Source organism: Lepisma saccharinum, chromosome 1, assembly GCF_977018435.1.
Source record: "Lepisma saccharinum chromosome 1, izLepSacc3.1, whole genome shotgun sequence".
Taxonomy (NCBI): Eukaryota; Metazoa; Arthropoda; class Insecta; order Zygentoma; family Lepismatidae; genus Lepisma; species Lepisma saccharinum.
In genome coordinates this window covers 166,740,637-166,765,163 of record NC_139229.1, presented here as the reverse complement: position 1 = coordinate 166,765,163, position 24,527 = coordinate 166,740,637, and the positions used below count along the sequence as shown (strand labels likewise).

The window sequence follows — 24,527 nt, the reverse complement described above, 5'->3', positions numbered from 1 at the left end:
CATTTTTGTGCACGTTCAACCTCAGTTCTGTCAAAACAACACAACAACAACGTGGTTATCATCACCAGTTTAACAATGAGGTTAAAGACAGACCACAACATGGTATAGAACTCCTGGGATCATTGTTTGTGGTCAGACTGAAACACCAGTGTTTCTCCAGCGTGCTCTGATGCTCTAGAAGGAATTCTAAGTATATCTAATTTTGCGGAATTTAGATCACCAGGGTACAAGAACAAGAGACGTTTACAGAAAAAAAAATAGTCGTTGCTGATTCTGGTCTGGTCGAGGCTATAGACCAAAAATCAGCTTTACGAGGTTTCAAAAACCAACAAAGTCAGCCGAGCCGAAAGTTAACAACCAAGCGACATCGAAGAAGCAATATTTGGAAGTATGCAACTATTTTATTTCCATCGACTATCTTCAACTCCAATTTGAACGATTCGCCATTTCTTGCAGGATTTTTACTTTTCCTTAGATCTGCAATTTGTTTTATGTATTCCGGTCTTAGTCTTCCTTTTCCACATCTACATTTTTCTCTCTCTCTTGCCAGACGCTCTGTAATAAACCACCATATATCATCTTGTCTCTTTTGCGTCATTTTCCACAGATTTTTGCTGATTATTTCTGGTACTTCCTGATTTGTAACTCATCCATTCTTAGCATTTATTCATAACATAATACCTCGAATCTTTCCATTTTCTTGTTTGTCACCGCAATGGCCGACCACACTTTATTAAGAAAAATCTCCATACCTCTATTAATGACACTAACAAGAGGTGTAGCGTCAAATCATCGCCGACACAAAATGACAATCAAAACATCGACGGCGGAAACACACAACAAAAACATCGATAGAGAAAACAAGCACACCAAAAGCATAGCCGCCAAAAACATAGAAGGAAAAAAATTACAGCAAGAACATCAACAGAAAAAAAAAAGACAGTACAAATCATCTACAGCAAGAACATCAACGGCAGAAACATCGACACCACCGCGTCGATGTTTTGTACTGCCAAAGTTTTGTTGGCGATGCTTTGTACATTCGATGTTTTGTACTGTCGATGAAATGTAGACGATGTTTATCGTCCATGTTTTGACGTATAACCAACCCCAAGAAGAGCAGCCGTAGAGCTTCAAGTTAGTTCATGAGAGATTGCGCAAGAAGCGTCATCTCATAGGACACGACCTGTGTGTATGTGCTGAGGTTACCTCTGATATGCATTATGGGAACCTTCCTGCAACTCTACAACTGTCACACAAGTGGAGTCGCGCAGTGTTTTATTGTGCAGGTTGACTTCCTTCTCACTATCTTCTCCCGCCAAAACCACAATGTCAACAAAGGCTGTCCGACCATACACGTGAAACAAACAAGCCATCCTCCATTCCCACGCTCTTGGTTATCGCTTGACGAGGGCTGTCCTCCCACACTCACCTTGATCGACAGAGAGAGATAACCGTGTTTGACACCTGAGGGCTTATCGGAAATTCTAACAAGATGACGACATCTTCCATGCTCCACGATGCCTTTGTCGATGCCTCCCCAGGCCATCATTCACATTGACAAAGCTGGCTGCGTCGCTTTTATTGACCTCCAGACAGGACATGGAAAAAGTGAAAAGACTGTCACACCCTTCTCCTACTTCCGTTTCTCGCACATCATTCTCTCTGATTACTGTCATCTGTCCTACGGGGAGGACGTCGAAAAGAAACTTTTCGACTTTTGCGGTTCTTTCTTTCGGTCTCTTTCTTAACTTTCTACCGCCATCTTTCTTCTCCCTCTTTGGAAGAGAGATAGTAAACTTTTATACGAGCTGTGAATGTCGATCAATTTCAAGATGGGAAAGTTATTTGATGAACACTCCATCACTGTAAATAACCACCGCCGATATCCCACGGTTGCTGCTCCTTACAAAATTTTACATTCGATTCCAGTTCTACAGTAACGTCTCTGATTTGAAGATTTACAAATTTTACTGTGAGCAACATCTTTATTGACATGTAGCATTGTAATTCCAAACTTAAATATTGAGCTCCTGGTATTGCATCCGAACCTCATAGTATTGAGATGAACTAGAAGTTTCAATCAACTGGACTTCTTTTAACTAGCCATTGAGATGAATGGCCAAAAAACAAATTTCCCATTTGTATGCGAGATTACACTTTAATAGATGTTCTGCTGGAAACTTTAGGTGCTGGGATATTTTAATCAAACCATACATAAAAAATATTGTACGGAATATTGAGATTTACTGTTTAGAGATAAAACCACACAAAGACTGACTGAAACGGAATGATAAACATATAGAATCACACTGCCATTTTGTGCAATTACATCTTAACAAAATTGTACTATTAACGCATATCAAGAATATGAAAAATACGAATTAACAGAATTCGGCATATAGATTTAAGGGCTTCTATATGAAACTCAGTACGCTTCTGTAATGGTCAAAAGTTAATGATTTCAACCCCTCCAGTTAAATCCGCCAATGCCCCTTAAACACCCTTCTATTCCATGGTATTCGCATGTATAACAATCCAAGATCTCTCGATCAGAATAAATCTTTTTTGTTCTGGAGTTTACTCACGTTCCTGTGCATAAGTAAACTACTTAGCATCCTTCATATACTTTGGTGCCAATAAGAACTCTCCCTATTACATTGTGCAGTGTTGTATAAACGGACTTTTCGAGTAGTCTAAGCCCCAACGTTCCCCCTGAACAACCTCCGTCAATTTTCAGATTCCAAAGCAATTCGCCAGAGCAAACAAGGAATCTGGAGACTCAATGCCTGGAGCATTTTCAAGATGTATCTAAGTCCCCAGGGGGATCTTCATGGACTTGTGCAACCCTGGATATCGCCTGACCTTTCGCTAGAATTTGAGCCGACATTCAACCCACAAGCCTCTGTGAATTTTGCGTCGGAAAATCTTTTAAACGAAATACAACTTATCGATGTTGAAGATGGAGATTTCTCTGATACATCAAAAGACCTTGTAAACACACAATAAATAAGATCCAGTACTCCCAATGTGCCCTTCGTAAAGATATAAACTGTAAACACATTTCAGATGGAGTTTTTTGTTGCATAATAATCAATCAGCTTCCTTATGTTTCATGTATTCTGTTGAACTGTCAAGTATATATGTAAGTGCTGAAGAACAGCTTAGACATGCGCATTAGATGCTTGAAAACAGCTATAAATTTCACTTTTATCTAAAAGTTAAGATTTGTCCATACATATAAAGAACAAGTTTTGTTCGAAGAATCGTACACTATTGGTAAAAACAATTTTAATTTGACGACTTTGCGAAGCGTGAAGTATTTGCATTACATGAATATTATTCATTGTCTGTGTTTCCTCACTGTTACATGCGATGTCTTGCAAGATAACATCCCTCGTCAGCATCTCATTGGGTCAACAAATTTTCTTGTTTTGAGAACATTTTATCCTCAGGCAGGCTAATCGGGAATTGACCTAGAGTGTAAACTGGAATCCGAAACATTGTGAAGTGTGCCTCCACCGGAGATCTAACTATGGACAGCCAGCCTAATGGAGGGTACGATGCTAGAAAGGTAAAATTAGAATACAATTAAAATTCAATGCTAACAAACTCGTTTTAAAGGGTATATACACAGGGCGAGGCAAAAGTCTGGCACCAGCCTTTTAATTTGAAAACGACTTGACGGAGGGCGATGAAATTTCGGATATGCGTAATTGGGGTGGGAGCACACCAGATGGGGCTAGTGTGTATCATATAATATAACTGCATACTCTTATTTCTAAGAAAACGCACATGTAAAATGATATGCTACACGATCCCCTTCCAATTTGAAAATCTGGATGTAATTCAAAGATGGCAGCTTTCAAGAAGGCCGCCGTGATACACACTATCATGTATGAGTGGGTCAACTTGACCTCTTGATTACACGGACACAAAAAAATCTCATCTTTATTTGTCCTGAAGATGACTAAAATTCAGGACCTTCAAGATTTCTAATCAGTTCATTGGTGCTGTAACAACGAACATGGTATCAATGTTCCATTTTATCACATGTTAATAATATTCAATAACATAATGTGTGTAATTATATGTTTTGTAGCGTATTTAGTTGCACAAAAAATAAAATGTCGACCAATGTAGTTAACGATTTGTAGTGATATTAATAACGCACATATTTAGGAATTTCCAAATTTGACAAAAAAATAATTGATACTTTATTGACTTTCTTTTTAAAATGCTTGTTCAATAAACCACGTTTCAGAAAAATCAAGAGCATGCGGGAGAGAAGGATTAATGAATTAAGTTACATATATGTAACAATTTACATATTTAGCTTTAAGCTAGCGTATGCATGATTTTTTCAAAGGGGATTGTCGTTACACCCTACAAAATATTTCGAAATTGTCATTTTTAACCTTCAGTTTAGAAGTTGTTCAAAGGCAAATGGTAATCGTTTTTTTTTTTTAGGGCAAATTGTATTTACCACTTTGCTCCTTTCATTAGAAAAATGTTGATTTTCTCAAAATTTCTGGAGGGATTGTAAATCCATCAGCCCCCGCCCCCCCCCCCAAACCCTGTGGACGCCAATGTAGTTTATATTTCATCATATTTTCCAACACATTACGTGCATTGCACTAGTCACGCGTAGTATTACTATCCTAGGAAACTAAATACATTTGTGTATCGAATTTGATCAACAGACTGATGCCAGTACTAGTGGGTAAAATTCTGATATCTACGATCTCGGCAGACATGAGATATCAACTTTCTCCGCAGGAAACGCCATCAACTTCCTTTGCTATCGATCCGTCAGTGCCATACAACCCGTCACCGCAACCTTCGCCGCCAAACAAAACAACCCCCCCCTCGCAGGGGCCGACACGTGCGGGGGGAGGAGGGGGACGAGAGAGGGAAATATTGTGGGGAGAAACACATTACCATGGATACTTTTCTCGCCGCGAGTTGAGCTCACTCCATCGCTCAGTGCGCGAGGGACCTCACTGAGTCAACACGATTATACGCATCGTTGAGGAGAATCCAATCAATCTACGCCTCTGAGTTCCTGAGTTTCACTCTTCGGCGAGTGTGGACTTTGCTCTCCAGAAACGCACTCCATAACTCTTTGGCAGGAGGGAGGGCGTTGAGCGAAGAATCCACTCTTGCTGCGTCCAGATTTTTCCTTCTCAACACCGCCAAAACGATTTTAAGCATTAGATATAAAAGCCGGCCAGTGGTGGCATGTACTAAATATATTGTTGTAATCCCGTTTTACCTGGGATCTGAGGTCACAGGGAAGTTTCATTTACACATTTAGGTAGAGCTTAATAATATCTGATGGCTGAACCTGCTCCGTTAGGAGGGTAGAGATATGGAAAGTTGGTGTAAAGGTTATTCACGCTTGTTCATACCTGGTAGATGTGTGTGATGTCTTGTCCAAATGCTTCTCGCAGACCGAATCGTGACAGTTGCCAAGGTTCTATCCAGCGACCCTCAGCTCACCAGACCGAGCAATCCCTTGCGACTTCTAGCATGCTAGGCAGCGGTAACTCCGTGTTCCATCGTCGTAGTTCAGCAGTGTAATGTGTTGTAAAGTAATCGGACTAATTATCCATGTAGCGTCGATGAGTGTCAGAATCCGAAAGAGAGCGAGCTCCGGGACGGAGCTTGCTTTTATCATTCAAAGCGTCGAAAGGTTGTTAAACCTTTCAAACGCGGTAGATCCTGTTTAGATCCACGCGTTTGCCTTTCCAGTTCCTTGTTTTACGGAAGTTACAAGTTAGCGCATTCTTGGGATCACTCGCTGATCGGACAAGTTCAGGAAATAAACAAGTGTGAATATTAACATGACGAGGTTTTCTCGGTTTAATAGTCTCCATATCTCTACAATATGTAAGCTCTAATCCATCGCAATTCGTGTTTATAAGCATTGCCAATCTCAGCACGTCAGAACCTTATACATAAGGAGACAAATTTATGGTAAATAAAAACTGAGGAGAGCGGTTAATAAAATGTTATATCACCGGTATATACCAGCGGTGAAAAAAAAAAAATTGGCACACACTTTTTCATCATGAGAGGAAACAACATTCAAAGGAGCTATAAATTGATAAACTACTTCATTTTTATATACTGTTCACATACACAAGTACTTAGCTGCCCAACCAAAAAGAAAACATCAACACAAAATCACTTCATTTCCAAATTGCATATCTCAAGTGATTTATTCATTGTATGTATTTAAAGGATATCCTTGCTGTCCAACAAATCAAATAATCACTACATACACAAACACATGTTGAAAATCACATGATGATAAACAAAATTCATTCATGACTGAACACAAATGACACCATTGTTTCCCTTGATGTGCGGGAACAGACTAATCTTATCGCTGCTACAGCTAGCAAGTTCAATGAAACTGGAAGTTGAGTAGACATTCGGGGGAAGAAAGGAATGCAGCTTGACAGGGAGCGAAGTTTTGAACTGAGATTATGTGCATGGAAAATCCAAATTTGCAGCGTCTTCCTGATGTGATCGAAGATCCTGCAAGTGGTAGGAAACTTTAGGCAAATTTTGTGTTACAATTCGACAGTTTGCGCGCACAACCTCGATTGCCGGTTTTTGCGTGTTTTCTACTTATTTTGATAATATTTCACGGTTATTTCGCGAAAAAGCGTTCATTTCGTGGAAAAGCACACATTTCGCATTACTTCGCGAATAAAACTCATGCATATTTCATCATTGGGGGTGTAGTTAAGTGCAGAATGTTCAAAATTGCATATTTTTTTCACATTTCACGATTTCGCGCATCGCGAAAATTCAATGTCCCTACTTATACACATTCCAAATGGACCGTTTTTTCGCCTTCTGGACCGTACATTTGTACTTAAGTGATTCTTGTACAGTCACGGACACTTCTTGGTTGTAACAATCCCATTGACTTTCAGTCAATAGAAGTGTCCGTGACTGTATGTACAGCCAAATGCAATAAAAATGGGACACTTAGGTCCTGAAACAGTCTCTTCCCTGAAGGCATTGTGTGTGTTGCGTGACCCTACGGCTGCATTGAAAATATGCTATTAAAATCCACTTATCGCCGTAGAGTTAGGCAACACACATAACGCCTAGGAAGGAAACTAATATTTCAGGGTCTATGCGTTCTATTTTTATTGCCGGTGACTGTACGTTTACGTGTATGTGTGTTTGCTGCCCTACATGGAACCCAAATAATGTATCGTGAGACGAGCTCCACTAGATGAATTATGAAATAGGGGTTTGCAAACACTATATAAGGGAAGATAGGCTACGAAAGTGGGGTACGGAAATACGGGACAGTTTCGATTTCCAAATTGGACAGCAAGTTGCAGACTGTCAGCAGGATCAAGTTTTATAATGGATAGCTCTTGGTCGAATCATGTGACTTGTCTTTTAGCTACGTTTCGGCTGTACATATACAGTTAAACGTCAAGTCTAAAATATTCCAATTATGCTTAAAAACCTGATCTCTTTTGCTTTAATTGATTCAGTTGCAATATGCACATCAATCGTCACAGTCATGGCGATCTCCGTGACAGAGTGGTTAACCCTAGGACAGCATGGTTCCCGGGTTCGAATCATTGCCTTGTCATGGGTGTTCTTCGTGAGTATCTCGTCATTGATTTCATCATATCATCACTCATCCTCATTATTGCGAAAAGCCAAAAGTGGCAGAAAAGCGTAGTAAAGTATATCAAGTCAATCAATCGTCACAGTCATGAACGGCAATCTAAAGTAACTCCTTTTTGTCACTCGTCTGTAGCCACTTACCTAACAATATACTAAAAGATCTCGGAGGAATAAGTCAGTTTACACCATGCACTTGACAATTTCATGCCCTTAGGATATGTGATTTAAGCATACATGGTCACCCAACCTAGACTTTTGCGAGAGACATGCTTAGCTCCAGTTCCTATTGGAGTAGAACATCCACGGTTGACACAATAATCCCGGGTCTTCTAACTGATTAAAACAGGAAGATATATGCCCCCAGCTCGCTGCCGGTCCAGCCTGATGAGCAGATCCCAAAGCACCGCCCGCTAACGTAAGACTCTCAGACACTGTACCAGTTCGCAGTCATGAAGGTTTCATGAGCTGCCGTGTCGCACTAATCTCTGCATATACAGGAGAACCTATCTTAATTACGCACGATCGATAGTTGATTAATGCGCTGCAGCGTGTAATGGGACGAGCGAATCGCTCCAACTTCTCCATCAAGTCGGCCGCCTGCCCGGAAGAGGACCGTGGAGTCAATTTTCCGAGGGGAAATGTGTGCGTGTTCCCTGTTGGAAGCGGTTGTGCGACCGGGGATCTTGCGAACGCCGTCCGTGTCGCAACTGATTAGAGCTTAAACAAGACGTTTCCAGCCGTTGGACTGGAAGATAACTCTCTCCTCTACTAAGAGTTCATCATAGGATGCACCACCCCAGGTATGGACAAGGATGCCTTTATCAAAGTACGAACACTTTCAGCAATATACCCCTTGAATAGACAACGTTTATATGCATCCGCCTCTGTGGCTAGTGTGACTATTTATACGTCACAACAGGTTCAAGAAACAGCCAATCACACGAGCATATCCTTGAAATGGGCCCGCACACGTATACAATCTTTGTTCCAAAAGTTCCAGAACTGATTGCTGAAACTTAGTTTGTGCCTTAGAAATAATATCAGTGCACAGTGATGAAACTGCTCTAACGATGGTAACAACTCTGGAACCTTTCCTCCGAAGTTGTGGGAGATTGCAGTTGGACAGCCCTTGATAGCGTCCACATCATGTATATATGTCTGCCTACCATGTACCACTTCGGACCTAGCAATAAAAAAAATCGCAGCAGATGAAATCTTGTGGTACCCACGAACCTGAACACCAAACGACAAAGTGCCGAGTGGAGAGGTCGTGGATCACCGACCCCTCCCGCCATGCCTTCTTCATGACAATCCGAAGCCTCATAGGTAAACAGTTCTTAGCTGGCAAACTGGTGAGAATGCTTCATCGCTGTCTTCTCGCTTGTCTGGAACGGACATTTGGACGTTGTGAACGCCAACAACGTGTTGCCCAACAGAAACTTGCCTCCATTCACAGGAGTTTCGGACTTGCTAGGAGGATTTTCAGCATCGTTGCAACCGCTGCATTACTGCGCAAGGAGACTATTCGAAGGCACAACCTAGGAAGTTTCATTTCAGTTTTTCATTCCCGAGAAAGAATAGTCAGTCCAGGAACTTTTGGAACAATGATTTTATCTTTCGAGTTCAGAAATAACGCCGTCAGTGTTACCACTGCATTTGGTTTTGTTAACTTGTTTGCAATAACCCCTGACTTCATTTCATGTTTCTGGTAAATGTAAAACTGATAATTTCCCATCTCTACACGGGGGACCTCTGTAGCTTTCTCTTGTCAGTTCCCAGGCGAGGCAACGTTTACCCCGGCGTGGAAGAGAGAACAGCCTGGTTTTGAAACAACAGCGATTCCTTCCGAAAGACACTCTTGTTGAAACCACGGACTTGTTGAGCGTGCGAGGAACATCCCTTAATGCGTTTCTTTTGTGCGGACGTCATTTCCAGAAGGTTTCCGCAATCCTATAGACCTTGACGGCTGTTTTGAAGATGGGCGATTCGTGTCCCATCTTGTACAGACATCTCTCTCACCCTCATCAAACCCACTCCAGCTCGTATCTCATCCTCCCAGAAAATCCTCCAAAAGAATCCTTACAGCATCAGGACCATCTGGCCCTCCGAGATCCTTGTCAGAATAACTCACTCTTCGCTGAGAGGAACTTCCCCGGCTCCAGAACTTTATAAATCCATTTTTTTTCGTGCGTGGGCGTTGGGGATGCTGTGTGTGCGTAAGACGTGCGCCGTGGTGCTTGAGGATTTCGCGCGCGTCCGTGGTTTCGCCCTTCGTTCCTAGCTAGGCACCGGCTTCAGTGCACTTGAAGAAATTGGATCTTCGTTATGGCCGCTTGTCCGCTTTTGGGCTCATACGTGACGGAGTGCGGAGATGGAAATGGGCCTATGTCAGACTCCGTCAGTCGAGTGAACTCGCACCGTTTCGTGTTGGCAAGTAACGAAATCAAAGAGTTCCTTTCTCTATATTTATCCGATATAGTGAGTTTTTCCATGTAAAATCTTGCTATACTAACTTGAAGACAGTTCTAATGAATTTCAGTCATGTATAAATTAATTTATTGTTCTGTCTTAATTAAAATAATAATATTTATTAGTTCTTTGGAAACAATTCTACATTGAGATTCTACGTACTGTGGACGAAAATCATGAACAGGTTACGAGAGAAAGTGAAGTTGGTGACAGCTCCCCCTCCTCTCTGCTAAAGATCTCTATAACGAACAGTAACATCATTTAAAACTAGGTGTGCGCTCACTGCAGTAGAAACGTCATTTGACAAAAATTCATGTCATAAAGAAGCCCACGTCGCTTCGAGAGTCGATGCCGTGCAACCTACGTATTCCTAAGCACCTAATTTTTGGGCGTGTTCCCTTTGCATATGGGTGAGTGATAACAAAAAGGCATACTTTCCAGAAGAAGCGACTTTAGAAGAATATATTACAATATGCAGATTTCTTTTTACACTATGATAAAACTTCAAGTTCTAACTTAATTAAGAAAACAGTAAACATTCAGAAAATTATGATATTCTATGTCTGCCAAGCTTATACAAGGGGGACATACCCCCTCTCCCCGCTTAGGTCAGTGTTCTTAAAAAACAACACCTAAGGCAGCAAAAGATGGCAAAAAGGGGACTAACTACTTAAAAAAGGATGCGTAACCCCTTTTTCGACAATCCTGGGCACGCAACTGGAACTGGGGAGGTGAGGCAGATGAAACTTTCAGCACTTAATCGGTATAACCTAGGGAACATGAGTATAGATGAGAGAAACATCAGTATGGTTACTATCCTAGTCGGCAACTATTCAAAATCAAAATGGTGGCGAAAGCGCCAAATATCTCTGCCTCGGTCTATTCAATGATTATGATCATTTTTCTAAAATGAAAGTTCAATAATAAAACTTCAATTTCCATATTATCAAATATTCATGTTTCGAGAAATTTCAATTTTGAAACAATATTGATAAAATCAAATGTTATGACCCTGAGGAATGATCTAAGAAAAAATAATTTTGTCAGGCGCATTGGAACAAGAAATTCACTGTACAGTCAGTTCTGTCTACACAGTGAAGAATACAGCCTTTGATGAGGAATTGTACAAATGTATACACTAGCACAGAGGGAGCCAATACAAATATATCATTTGGAATTCAAAATGGCGGCCATGCATTACAGATATAATTCTTTTAAAATGCTCCATGGGCATGCAGTGTGTCATTTCCTACAATCAATCAATCAAGGGTACTAAATTCGATAAGACTAATTAAAATTTGTATGTTTAAAATTGTAAAAAAAAGGCCATTAACATGAGCAAAATTATGTACTATAGGACTTTTCAGTTCTTAGGGCGGGCGCTCTAGAAGCTGGCAAGAGAAGTGGGGACCGGAAGCGACCAATACAGCGCGATAAGAAACGCAGCAGCATGTAGAACGAGGTACACGTAGTACTTATTTCCGCAACGTCGTATCTCTCAGCGCCACGCTCCCCACTTCCCTTCCCAGCTTCTAGAGCGCCCGCTGTAAGAACTGAAAAGACCTATAGCGAATGACGATAACATGGTTGGTGTTACATCCAATGTATTGGAGAACGTTCTAATCAATGAAGATACCAAAATTTACACATGACATACGAGTCATATGAAATAAACACAGCCCACAACCTGACCATCTCCGATTTTTATGAAATTTGAGGAGTTGAAACTATGAATGAAACTTAGTAATTTTTAGTTTCGTGCGTCTTGTAATTGTTAAATTATTCAAGGTCAAAGTTAGCATAAATTGCCCTTTTTGAGCCCGCTTAGCTATACTAAATGTGCTGTAACTCCGCCCCTATTTTGCCTAGGAAGCTCAAATAAAGCTTATTGTACAGGTAATTGAACAAGCTTTCCAGTGATATATAACAAGCCTACCTTTGGAAAAACATATAATTTTGTCACGTGACCTTAACAGTTCACCTTAAATATCTCAAAACATGTCATCACCAAAAACCGTGAAAAAAATATATTTGGTCCCTCATACCATACTCTAAAACATATCAAAAAATCATTGTGGGACTGCAATGGGATCAGAGGATACAAAATAATATGTGTAACTATGTGACTGATAAAAGCCCCATTATATGAAATATGACGAGTCAAATGTCCTTTAACACCCCAAACAAAATGTAAAGGAGTTATCCTGGGTATAATTGGTCATGAAAAAAATAGGCTAGGGCACAGGGAGATCCCTATCCGTGTGTGTTCAATTCCCTGTACAATAAGCTTTATTTGAGCTTCCTAGGTGAAATAGGGGCGGAGTTACAGCACATTTAGTATAGCTAAGTGGGCTCAAAAAAGGGCAATTTATGCTAACTTTGACCTTAAATAATTTAACAATTATAAGACAAACGATATGTTGTCTTAAGTCCACTTTATGCACAGTAAGGCTAATCGGGACTGGGCCTACAGTTTAAAGTGGGATCCGAACCACTTGTGCCTCCACCGGGTATCGAACCCGGGACCCCTTGATTACAAGGCGACGACGCTACCACTGCGCCATCGGGGAGGCCAAAGCCAAACGAAACTGAAAATGAAACTGTGTTGATTTTACATGGAATGACTCATACACCTAGTTTGGGAAATTCAAATTGGCCGACAAGTATGGCTGTTAACGTTAGCATACAAATAGCTTTTTTCTAGTTTACGCGGGCAACTTTTCTGGTATATCCTATTCTGACAGTAAACATACCATTATGGAGCACAAAAGACGCACCTTACTAGAGTTGCATAAAGTATTAACCAATATGGTCTCCCACAAATGCAAAGAATTATCACATGCAGGTTGACAAAAAATTAACCTTTTTTTTGAAAAAGGTAAGTGATTCAAAGTCAAACAACTTTTGGTAACATATGCAATATTAACTATAACGAAAATGCGAACAATTGAATACAATTGTCTTTTCTTTTGTCTTCCGCAGGTGTACGACGGCCTTGGTGGCGCTCAGGTCTCCGGAAATACGTGATTTTGTGCACCACGTGCGGCGGGCTTGCAGCTCTCCTAGGCGCTCTGTTCTTCCTCGTGTACTTCATCCTCCGCTCCTACACGTCTTCCCTCAACTACTTCGAGACTGTCCCCACGTATGTTCCTGCCATTATGGTAAGTACTTTGTAGAATGTCAACTGTATGTTCGTATATTAGAAACTATTACAACAATTTATGTGGTCTGCCAGTCCTACAAAATAGAAGGGAAATACATCACACACCATCTCGAAAGAACCGCTTGACTGGCAGTGACGGACAACAATGTACGTCACGTGACGTATTTCAGTTCGTTTTGAAAACTACTGCAAGCATAGGCGCGCACAGCCTAACTTATTTTGGAATGCCTTAAGAAGAGTTTCAATTGCCTAATTGTCGGAACTTCGTACCCTCTTTTCACAGAAACTATTAAGTTTATAAAGATGAAATTTTCACATTATAGGCCTAGTATTCGTTTTCACTTCAGTACAGGTTTCCCTGTCATTTCCACTATATTTGTTACTTAAATACTGAAAGTAAGCAATTGAAAATCAATATTGGTATATAATATCTCTAACAGATGTAATACAATACAAGGCTTTATCTATACACTGAATATATCAGCTGAATCCCTCTCATTATATAAATTAATTAACAACAACTTCTCACACATACTGTTTGCCATTATTAAACGCACGGCCATGAAATTAGGCGGGCGGCAGAAGTTCGCGCTGTTGCCACGTCGGAGCACAACCTCGTGTGCTCAGAGGTTTAAGAGAATGAAAGATCTTGTTGTAGAGTTGGTCTTTGTAATCCATGTGATACAAACTGACAGTATTTGCTAGAAAGTTCAGGGATGACACAAAAGTGCCCCGGAGAGAGGTCGGTCTGACGCTCGAACTAGGCAACGCAGCCCGGTCGACGTTGCCACACAGTGTGAGGCAACCAGCTACTTTTGTCCCGCTCTCGCTTTGCTTTTCCCATACGTGGCACCAGCGCAATTCTGCCCAGCCGCCTATTTTCATGGCCGTGCGTTTAATATTATCACTTTAGGGGTATCTTGTCAACCTCACTTCCACGTAGTACATCCTGGACTGCATTTTGCAGACTAACGAGGCTCTGGCGTCTGGCTCTATGGCCAGTATAATTCTGTGTGTTGTCCAGGTTTTTGTCCTTATTTGTGCTGAGCGTCCCTTTATAGCTTCTACCTTTAACCGAAGTCAGAATATTTTAATATTTTGGTTTTACAACATTACAGTTACGTTATTTTAGTTATGGTAAGGGGCTGGATCCGTATAACGTGACGGGTGCAAAATAGCCTTAGCCTTACATCTGTGCTGTTTTATTCACAATCTTTTACAAACCAACACACCTAAAAACCTCTTCCAGAAATTTAAATTCAGAAAAGAAATACATGATTACAAAACAAGGGGAAAATCGAAACGTGAGCTTCTATAGCACACACTGGTGCTTTTCGAATCATCACTCACAGATTCAGCTACAAGAGCGTGGAATGAATTTCCTCCTTCCATGACGTCCCTCACTAATCGCAACAATTTCAAAGACAAACTATATTGTTAAATGAACAATATCTGTGTTCCGGCACTCACGAATAATATCTCTCATTTCTGAATCAACTACCATAAAACAAGTATTTTCATTTTCATTTTGCTTATTTACTTTCCTCCTTACATGTTGCCAACCCTTGACGATTTTTTGTCCTTTCTCGTATATTAAGAACATTTATATGTTTTTATATGTATAATATTAAGTTGTATTAGTCTTAACGCTACTCACACGAAGCACAATTGTGTCAATTAATTTGTGTATCCCTTGTGCATTTGTTTTCAAGCTTTTTTTTATTTTGGTGCGTAGACGAGACTTTGTTCTCAATTTTGTATTTGTTCTTTTTGTGTCTTCTTTATGTTTCTTTCTTACTTCTTTGTTTGTTATTGTACAAACATTTAGTATGTAGAATGTATTTAGTATGTATATGTATCCATCGATGTTAGGTGGCAGAACAGCCGCAGGCTGAACCTCGCCCTTTAATAAAGGAAAATTGAATTGAATTGAATCCAAAATTTCAAATTCAAATTTCTTGTGTGTGTGGTTTCAATTAAGCCTCCTGAGTTAAAGCAGGTTGCATTAGCAATCGACACTGTGCTTGGAAGAGAGATGAGTGCGGGGCCGATTGCTGAGGAGCTCTTTGCGATTTTATAAAGTGAAAAATATCTTCCTTCCTACATGATTACTAATTATTATAGTAAACAATATCACATTATTTGGGGAGGGGGCGAGAGAGTGTAGCGTCTCAAATGAAACGAAATTCCTTATTATTTCACCTATTTTAGTGGTAGTTTCTACATTTTTTAAATTTTTTGAGGATGCCTTTGGAACACCCTGTGCGCATGGCTATGACTACAGGGTGGGTCAAAAGTCACGATCGGATATTGAATATAATATTATTATTGTCAAAGGAAATGCGGTAGTAAATGCAGAAACTGTATTGAACTGAACAAGAGTGAAACAGGACAAGAATACCTGTGCAGCTCTCAATGGTGGAAATTCTATGTACGTTGACCATTCTCGGTACAAAGGCCTCTCTCTCAAGTTTCCGCAAATTCTCCGTAGTTCACTGCCGTATACAGGATTTTTTTTCTGGAGGGTCCGGAATTGTAAAAGTGTATAGTACATAGCTGCTTTCTAAGGGTACGGCATACGCAATAAGATATTTCGCACATTTGGGACTTTCTACTCTCAAAAAATAGCAATTGAGGGTCATTTGAATGGGGTTTTGTATTCGGAGAAGGCTGTAAGCCCCTTCAGCCACCTCTCTGTGTCCGCCAGTGTCTTAGCTGGAGCAGATTTTAGCAATGTAAGAAAATGTTTCCCATGATTTCTTCATAGGTTTTACCAGTTCATCCCTTCACAAGTACCCACACGCTAAGAACGAAGCGTTCCTCAATAGTGAATCGACTTGTATCCGCAATTGTTTATAACATACACAAAGATGAAGAAAAACAGTCACCTCGGAAACATAAGGTTGGAAATCAAACACATGAGTACCGTACACCTCCACAACGTGTCTTTTAACTGTAGCATTCGGTTGACCCTCTAGAAAACATGAGTTCCATCCACGGAATTGAGATTGACTGATCTCTATCTGAAAACAGACGAATTAATACCACAAGACGTATGGGAGAAAGATAAAGTTTCTTCTCAACCTACCTTTTACGTCAATTCCACTTGCGAATAATACGTTCGCGCACTACAAATAGTGTCCGATCGTGACTTTGGTGTACCGCAAATGGCATTGGATAAGAAACGTCCCTTACCTGCCCACAACCGTGTATTGCAAAGTTGCAGACATTTAAGGGGAAGCGAGTGTCTCGTTCGAAAAAAACAACAACATTTTTTCGTCTCTGCCCTGTGGCCGTATAACGAACGTAAAAGTGACTTCGCTTACACAACCATGGAGTCACACGCGAACGACAGGTGTTGTGACATTCGGCTGCCCTCAGCAGCAAACATCAGCCGAGACGCATGAAATGTTAAAAAGCAACCTGGCAGTGAAGAGCCCTACCGTGTTGCGCCCCGTTTAAATGTTTAAAGACGGTCTTGATTCAATCATAAAAGGTTCCGCGTTGCCTAGGGAACTCAATCTGGCTACAATGGCCGTCAGACAACAGACTGTAGTGGACGGGCACGGGCGAGTGGCTTTGATGTTGTACACGTCACGTTCTGCACGTGACACGTTATTTGGACTCCGTACCTGACCAGAAACAGTCTGTTCCAAATGTTACACCGATTTTTGTATCGGTTCATGTTTTAAACACGGGAAAAAAATGTTTTACCTCGCGTTCAAGGGTACTCAATGCTTTTTTCTCTCTGCCTTACGAGGTCGAAAGTGCACGGACGGTAAGGAGCAGTTCCGTGGTGGAAAAAAAAATCCAAAATAAGTTAATCAGAAATACCTGTTATTTGTGTTCTTCTTCAACACAAATCCGCACAGAGACCTTACCGACATTTTTATAATTTACTGTTTAATTTTGAATTTCCATCCAGAAAACATTATTGCTACCTTTATTAGTAGTGGAAAGTCAAGTTTAGTAAACCAAGAAAATCGGTTTGCATCTTTGTGTGGTCTTTTTAGGAAAATTTCGTTACACCCACCGAACTAAAGCATCAAACTTTACACTGTGAATATACACAACTCTATGTTTGCTCCATGGAGACGCGTCAGACCTGAGCCTCCACCATCTTGTAATTCAACGCCATCTTGAATTTTTGCATCGATCTCTTAAAAGACACAGTATCCCGGGAAACGATTGGCCGATTACAAAGGTTTATGTTTGAAAATAAAAGTGAGTTCTCTTGTCGCTTGGTTGAAAGAAGTGTTGCGTTATAGTTATATGAGTTTATACAAACAGTTTATATACTACAAACAAGATGTTGCTCTTTTATCGCATCCCTTAATGGGAAATTTTCGTAGTAGCACTTTATAAATTGCCAGCTATTGGAATATTCATTAATTTGACAAGTTTTTTTTAACACATCTTCAAAAGCAGCAAGGGATCTTTAATTTAGACATCATTTTGTATAATGAATTAAAATAGTGACAGGAGTTCGTTCTTTGGTTGCAGAGTTAGAGTAAGGATGTTAGCAAAAATACACAATCTGAGTGGGAGTGGACGGCAGTGGTCTGCCTTAGAGATACCATCCCAACATTCCCTCAACTGAGAAAAAGCATACGAAAACTTCCCAAAGACCTAACTAGTTTATAGATCTTGACATTCTTGTCCTTTTCTGAAGAGCATTGATGATGATCTGGTTATCTGCGAAAACACCAAATCTCTTTCATGAAAATTCTTGTGGACTGGCTCTGTGAAATACTGCTCCAACCAGAGCCAGTTGCAAAAACGGAGCAACCACCTGTTGGTGTAAATTATATCGGGCGGGAGAGATAAATCTAACGCGCTCGTCAACCCTTTTCTGCTGTCATTAAAATTAGAACCGTTAAATTTGAATATAAAAACGAAGAGAGCGACACTTAAAATTGCTATCCGAAACCTCATCTGACAAGCGGAGGTGGGGGATGGGGGTCGAGATTTCACCTCGCTTCCCCCTTCTCTCCCCTTTTCTACCCTGTTACATTGTCAGATAATAAATGTCAAAAGCGGCTATTCCGGGAGCATAAAATGTACCTTCCTGTTTTAAGTTATAGCTTTCATGCCGCGGTGGAGCTGGTTGAATACCGGGTTGTTTCAATACATCCGCTGGTATATGGATTCTCCCACAATGCGAGGGCCTCGGTGCTTGCAATTAAAACTCTCCTCTGGCAGCATAAAGAGGGTTGAGAATGTTCTCTATTATTCCGTCTCTTAAAGAGTCACGTCTCGAGCAGTGTTCTCGTTGACCAAGGTTCCGCTGGGCTTTCATGCGTATCTTATAACGACATTCTCGAATATCCAAGCTGATATTCTATGCGTTTCTATTTATAGGTCAGAAAGTTTATACTGTTAAAGTTCCTCCAACTGGGTCTGCATCCGCGGTTCGCTATTGCTAAACCCTTATTTTATAGTCATGGACACTTCTGGATTGTAATGATGCACTTTCAGTGGGGTGGTTACAAGCTAGACATGCCCATAACTCTACAAGTATGCCAAGCCAATTACTAGATGTACTGTTGAAATGTCATTCGTAAGAAACGCATTAATTTAATGAGTTTTTAAGAAATTAGAGGGCGAATTATTTACAGCTCTTCAAAGGAAATATATTGTCCCAAGAACCTGTGAGCACTGGTAAGAAGACAACACATCACGTACTTCTTCTAGCGCTCTTGTGAAGGAAATAGCGAGTAGTAGGAAGCAGAGAACGAAGCACACATTTTCTCCAGGCTACTGCGAAACAAGCGGCGAGCATTGGTAAGCAGAGAACAAAACACGTAATTCCTTCAGTGCTGCTTGCGAAGAAACAGCAAGCACTGGTAAGCAGAGAAGGAAGAACGTACTTATTCCAGCGTTCCTGCGAAGGAAACATCGATCATCGGTTAACAGAGAACAAATTACGTATTCACGATTCTACAAGGAATCGGTGATAACGGGTACGCAAAGATCAAAGTACGCACTTACTCCAGCGATCTTGCGAAGAAAACGGCGATCATGGGTACGCAGAGAACAAAGTACGTACTTTCTCCAGCGATCCTTCGAAGGTATCGGCGATCACAGGTAAGCAGAGAACAAAGCACGTACTTTCTCCAGCGATCCTGCGAAGGAATCGGCGATCATGGGTAAGCAGAGAACAAAGTACGTACTTTTTCCAGCTCACGGGTACGCAGAGAACAAAGTAGTACTTTCTCCACCGTTTTTGCGAAGGAATCGACGATCACAGGTAAGCAGAAATAAAGTACTTTCTCCAACGTTTCTGCGAAGAAAATGGCGATCACAGGTAAGCAGAGAACAAAGTACGTACTTTCCTCAGCGTTCCTGCGAAGGAAACGGCGATCACAGATACGCAGAGAACAAAGTATGTACTTTCTCCACCGTTTTTGAGAAGGAATCGACGATCACAGGCAAGCAGAAATCAAAGTACTTTCTCCAACGTTTCTGCGAAGAAAATGGCGATCACAGGTAAGCAGAGAACAAAGTACGTACTTTCCCCAGTGATCCTGTGAAGGAAACGGCGATCACAGGTACGCAGAGAACAAAGTATGTACTTTCTCCACCGTTTTTGCGAAGGAATCGACGATCACAGGAAGCAGAAATAAAGTACTTTCTCCAACGTTTCTGCGAAGAAAATGGCGATCACAGGTAAGCAGAGAACAAAGTACGTACTTTCCTCAGCGTTCCTGCGAAGGAAACGGCGATCACAGATACGCAGAGAACAAAGTATGTACTTTCCCCACCGTTTTTGAGAAGGAATCGACGATCACAGGCAAGCAGAAATCAAAGTACTTTCTCCAACGTTTCTGCGAAGAAAATGGCGATCACAGGTAAGCAGAGAACAAAGTACGTACTTTCCCCAGTGTTCCTGTGAAGGAAACGGCGATCACAGGTAAGCAGAGAACAAAGTACGTACTTGCCTCAGCGTTCCTGCGAAGGAAACGGCGATCACGGATACGCAGAGAACAAAGTAGTAGTACTTTCTCCACCGTTTTTGCGAAGGAATCGACGATCACATGTAAGCAGAGAACAAAGTACGTACTATTCTAGCAGTCCTAAAAGGAAAAAGGCGATCACTGGCAACCAGAGAACAAGGTAAGTATTTTTTCCAGCACTCTTAAAAAGGAAATGGTGAGCATTGATAAGCAGAGATCAATGTAGGTTGTGCTATTTCCAACACTCCCCCGGCTGATAATCCGCAAATTGTACCAGCAGAAGGATAATCGTCGGTGTGCGTCTTGTGCTTCAACTTAAATCTCACGGACAAAGCAACACTTCTTGAAGCGTTCAGAAGGGATTATTACCACAAGAAAAACAAAGAATCAAAATATATTATTTAAGCATTCTAAAGAATTCTATCATTTAATCAATCCTCGACAGAAAACAAGAAAAATTGTTGAATGCTTGTGCGCGAATCCAGTGGATGGAAGTTGAAAACAAAGCACACAGCAGGCCGTCCTTTAAGCGCATCTCGTGTTAAAGAAGAAGTAAAAGTAAAACTGTTTTGCTTTCCCGTAATCCCTTACGGTTTCACGTCTAACATCAGTTCAGTTTTAGTAAGAAACTTAATATTTACAACAAGCGCCTGCAGTGAAAAAAATATGAGCGTTCCCTAAAAAAAACCTCTTCGCAGTAATCATGCGATAAAACTCGACTGATGGAGACAGTCTGTAATTTCTTCCCCTCTTCTTATCTCCAACCTAGCGTGCTTTCTTTTCATCGGAAGAAGTTTTCCGGAAGAAAGTGCAGAGTGTGGAACCAGGATAGGGGAAGGAGGCAAAGGAGGTTCTCGGAACACGAAATGTTTTTGGATACGGGGTATTTATTATGATAGCAGAAGTTTTACTTAATTTTAGCCCCAGATGTGCAACCTTCTAACGTCGTTTTCCACGCCAGGGTAATGTTAATAGAACCTAAACCCTGTGCTTTAAGATAAGGCACAAAAGAAAGAAGTTTTATCGCAGTTTCTTTGTTCCAACGGAACGCGGTATTCCAACCAATGTTCTTGAATGCTCCTTAGAATGCCGTACCGTGTAATTAGAGACGTGCCATTAAGTAGGAGACTCTTAAGCGTGATATCTCATCAATTCTTAATGTTTTTATCTGATTCTGTCTTCTCTTATAGGTGCTATTGCAAATCAGAAAGTTATCACTACTTTTCAGTAACTAATGTACTTGTTTGTTGAATATATCGGCCTGTGAATGGTACCTGGATCATTACACCAGGCTATCCTTACGAGTTCAGTGGAATTGACACAGAAATTGACAACTCTTTGGCTACACCATCTTAACACACTGCTCTTATCACAAATACTCGTAAGAGTGGTGAATCCTATATATTCCATTTTTTTCCGAGAATTGCTTACCTAGGAGTATGATTATACATTTTTCACTACTTTTAGCAGGTAATAAGGTAAAGTGCTCCCCTGTGCTATGCACCACGTCATCTATTCTAGGAGCAGTACATTTTACAAATTTTTCATTAAGTACTTTCATTGTTATTATGGCATATTAATATTTTTTACTTTATATTAAGGTCAATATGGTTTCTTCCGTGTATATCTTCTGAATTTTTAATAAATGCTCCTTTTTTAGTCAAGTAGTTATTATATTAAGGATGTAGATGAGAGATTAAGATGATTTTTCATTGGCCAAAGTGGTTCTTTAAGGCTTCAGTTGGCTCATTCTAATTATTTTAATAGTAATTTTATATTTTCATTTCAATAATAGTGTTATTGCTAATTTACATGAACATAAATACACATTTATATTGGTTATAAAGAATAACAGTGAAGCTTTTAGGAAAAATCTTGAAATTTATAAACATGGAACTCGAATTAATTAATTCTTTTGTTTTACTTTGAACAAGTAATGTAATTTTGTACTAAAGAAGTCAAGATTATGGAATGTTAATGGAGTTCGCAAGTAAAGCTGGTTTACAGCTTTTTCTTGAATAATCTGTCCCCTTAGTATTTTTATGGGCGGTGAATGGACAATACAGCCAGTTGAATCATTACTTGTGTGCTAAGGAGAAGAAAGTTGCCAACCATACTTGGCCTTGGAATTTGGAACTCTAATGCTTCCATGTAGTGATTTGTCACAGTGTGCCGATCGTACGTAGTAGGAATTGTTTGCGAAAGTACATATTGCATGAGCGAATGGAATTTACTTTTAGCACTTGGACTTTACAATTACCTTTCATTACAGTTTACATCGGTATTTTTCCACCATATACAGAGTCAAAGTTTGTCTTAAGTCCAGACTAATCGGGACTAGACCTACAGTGCTTCCACGGGAGATCAAACCGGGACCCCTTGATTACAACGCTGGGAGGTCATTCTCCAGCATAAAATATTCAACTCCTTTTAAGGTTGCGTTGTTTCGACACGCCTTGCAAGTATCGCAGCACTACAAACAACAATATAATTACATTATTTTTGTTCATTTTTTTAATATTACATTCTAAACGCATTACATCATATGCAACGGTGGTCGGTAATTATTTGAGTTCAATCCAATCTTCCTCCACATTCGAGGAACTTCATTTTTAATAGGCAAGTCATTGTCCTAAAAATGTTACAAAGGTGCTAGATTGTGTTTTACGTTCATGTCGATCAACTGTTCCATTATCAAGGAAGCAATGATGTGATCTTGTGGATATTTGTAAGCACTGAAAGAGCTTCGAAATGAGGGACTTTGGATATCACTGTTCTGTACCATTGTCAAACCATTCCTCGCGTTTTGTCAACATCGACCTCCCAAAGACAAACCTCAAATTAATATTCGCTTCTTCCTCAGATGTTCGTTAACCGAGTAAGCGTTCGAAACCAAAGCCTCGCCGCACAGCAACTGCGGTTCCGCTGCACATGAAAGCCACACCGCTTTGCTAATTCGCCGAGACATCGGCTGTTCGCATTCGACGCCAGAAAATATGCTGGGTGCGGGGAAATCTCTGAGTGCCGAGGGCACTTGTCCTTCCACGAGATTATTGCCGTGAGGTTTCGAGTTGCAAATTCGCAAACTCCTACTCTCCGGCTTGTTCGATCCGAAGTCACGGAAGAGGGCTGCAAAACTCCCGAAGCGCGACCGCTGAATCGGTTCCCGACAAACGAGACGACATCTCGCTTTAGGCGAAAGATTTCTACTCAAGGCAATAATCATTGGACCTTTTAATCAAGCGGTTTCTGGTTTGGGTTAGTTGTCCGGATTCAGTCGAAACTTACGCCCACCATGAACATTAAATATTTATATCCATTAATTTTGCATGCCACTACATATTAAGTTACCTTGATTTTAGTCATAAGAAAGGGTTCGGGAAGTTCAGGGAAAGTCACCTTTTTCGGGATCTTGAAGACAAGGCCTTACCGAAGGGCAGGGCTGATGAGACCGCAGTCCCAAATATTTCACGGAAAAAATAGTAAATTGTTTTGTAGGAATATATATATATATGCTCACTAGTGTGAGGGCTAGGTCCCAACGCAACCTGAAATTGCTACTCACAAAGGTGAGGGTTGTGAATGTGAATGTAAAATAATGCTATAATTCTTGCATTTTGTTTTATTCCACAAAGATGCGATTCAAAACATACAAAAGATATAAAAGTTTGTCTACCGTAATTTAAAAATTTGAAACAATTACTAAAAACAAGGATTTGTTTTTGCAAAAAGATGCAAATCGTGTACCAAATGCAAAACCTCATCAAGCGCAACTTTATTGATCATCTGTGTGCAGTTTTAGAAAGTAGTTATAGTTCTTATTAAGACACAAGTACACGTTACATTTCAAGCACTTTTGCTCTTGACCACCGAAGAAATCCAGAATTAAATCCTCTTTTTCAGCAATATTTTTTTTTTTTTTTTCCATTTTTACAATGAGAAGGTACAATGAAACTAGCAGACTGCAGATGGCGTTAAGTCCTATTACTCACGTTTGTGAGGGTTGAAACTTATTGACTAAGAAGAGGACCTAAATTACTTCGAAATACAAATATCAATTCCACAAACACTACAACAGACTGTTTCTCATATGTTCTGAAAAAATCAATTTTTTTTTATTAAAATAGGAATTACTGTCAACAGTCAACAATGAACGAATACAATAGGCAACCACAAACACTGACACGACTCTCCAAAGTGAACAATGCAACCAATAAAGGCGAACAAAAAATCGTTACAAAAATCACAGCTGTTCTCTGAACTGTCACAGT

At 40.4% G+C, this 24,527-nt stretch overlaps 1 protein-coding gene across 2 annotated transcripts in view; it reads left to right on the top strand.

Annotated features, from left to right (window-relative positions):
- Positions 1-24,527, top strand: part of LOC146003747 (uncharacterized) — a 367,150-nt gene that overhangs the window by 233,739 nt on the left and 108,884 nt on the right. For both annotated transcript variants that reach the window (XM_083142152.1, XM_083142159.1), the window contains one exon: positions 13,120-13,298. In XM_083142152.1, coding sequence (XP_082998278.1) covers positions 13,120-13,298 — 179 coding nt within the window. The remainder of the gene's footprint in view (positions 1-13,119; positions 13,299-24,527) is intronic.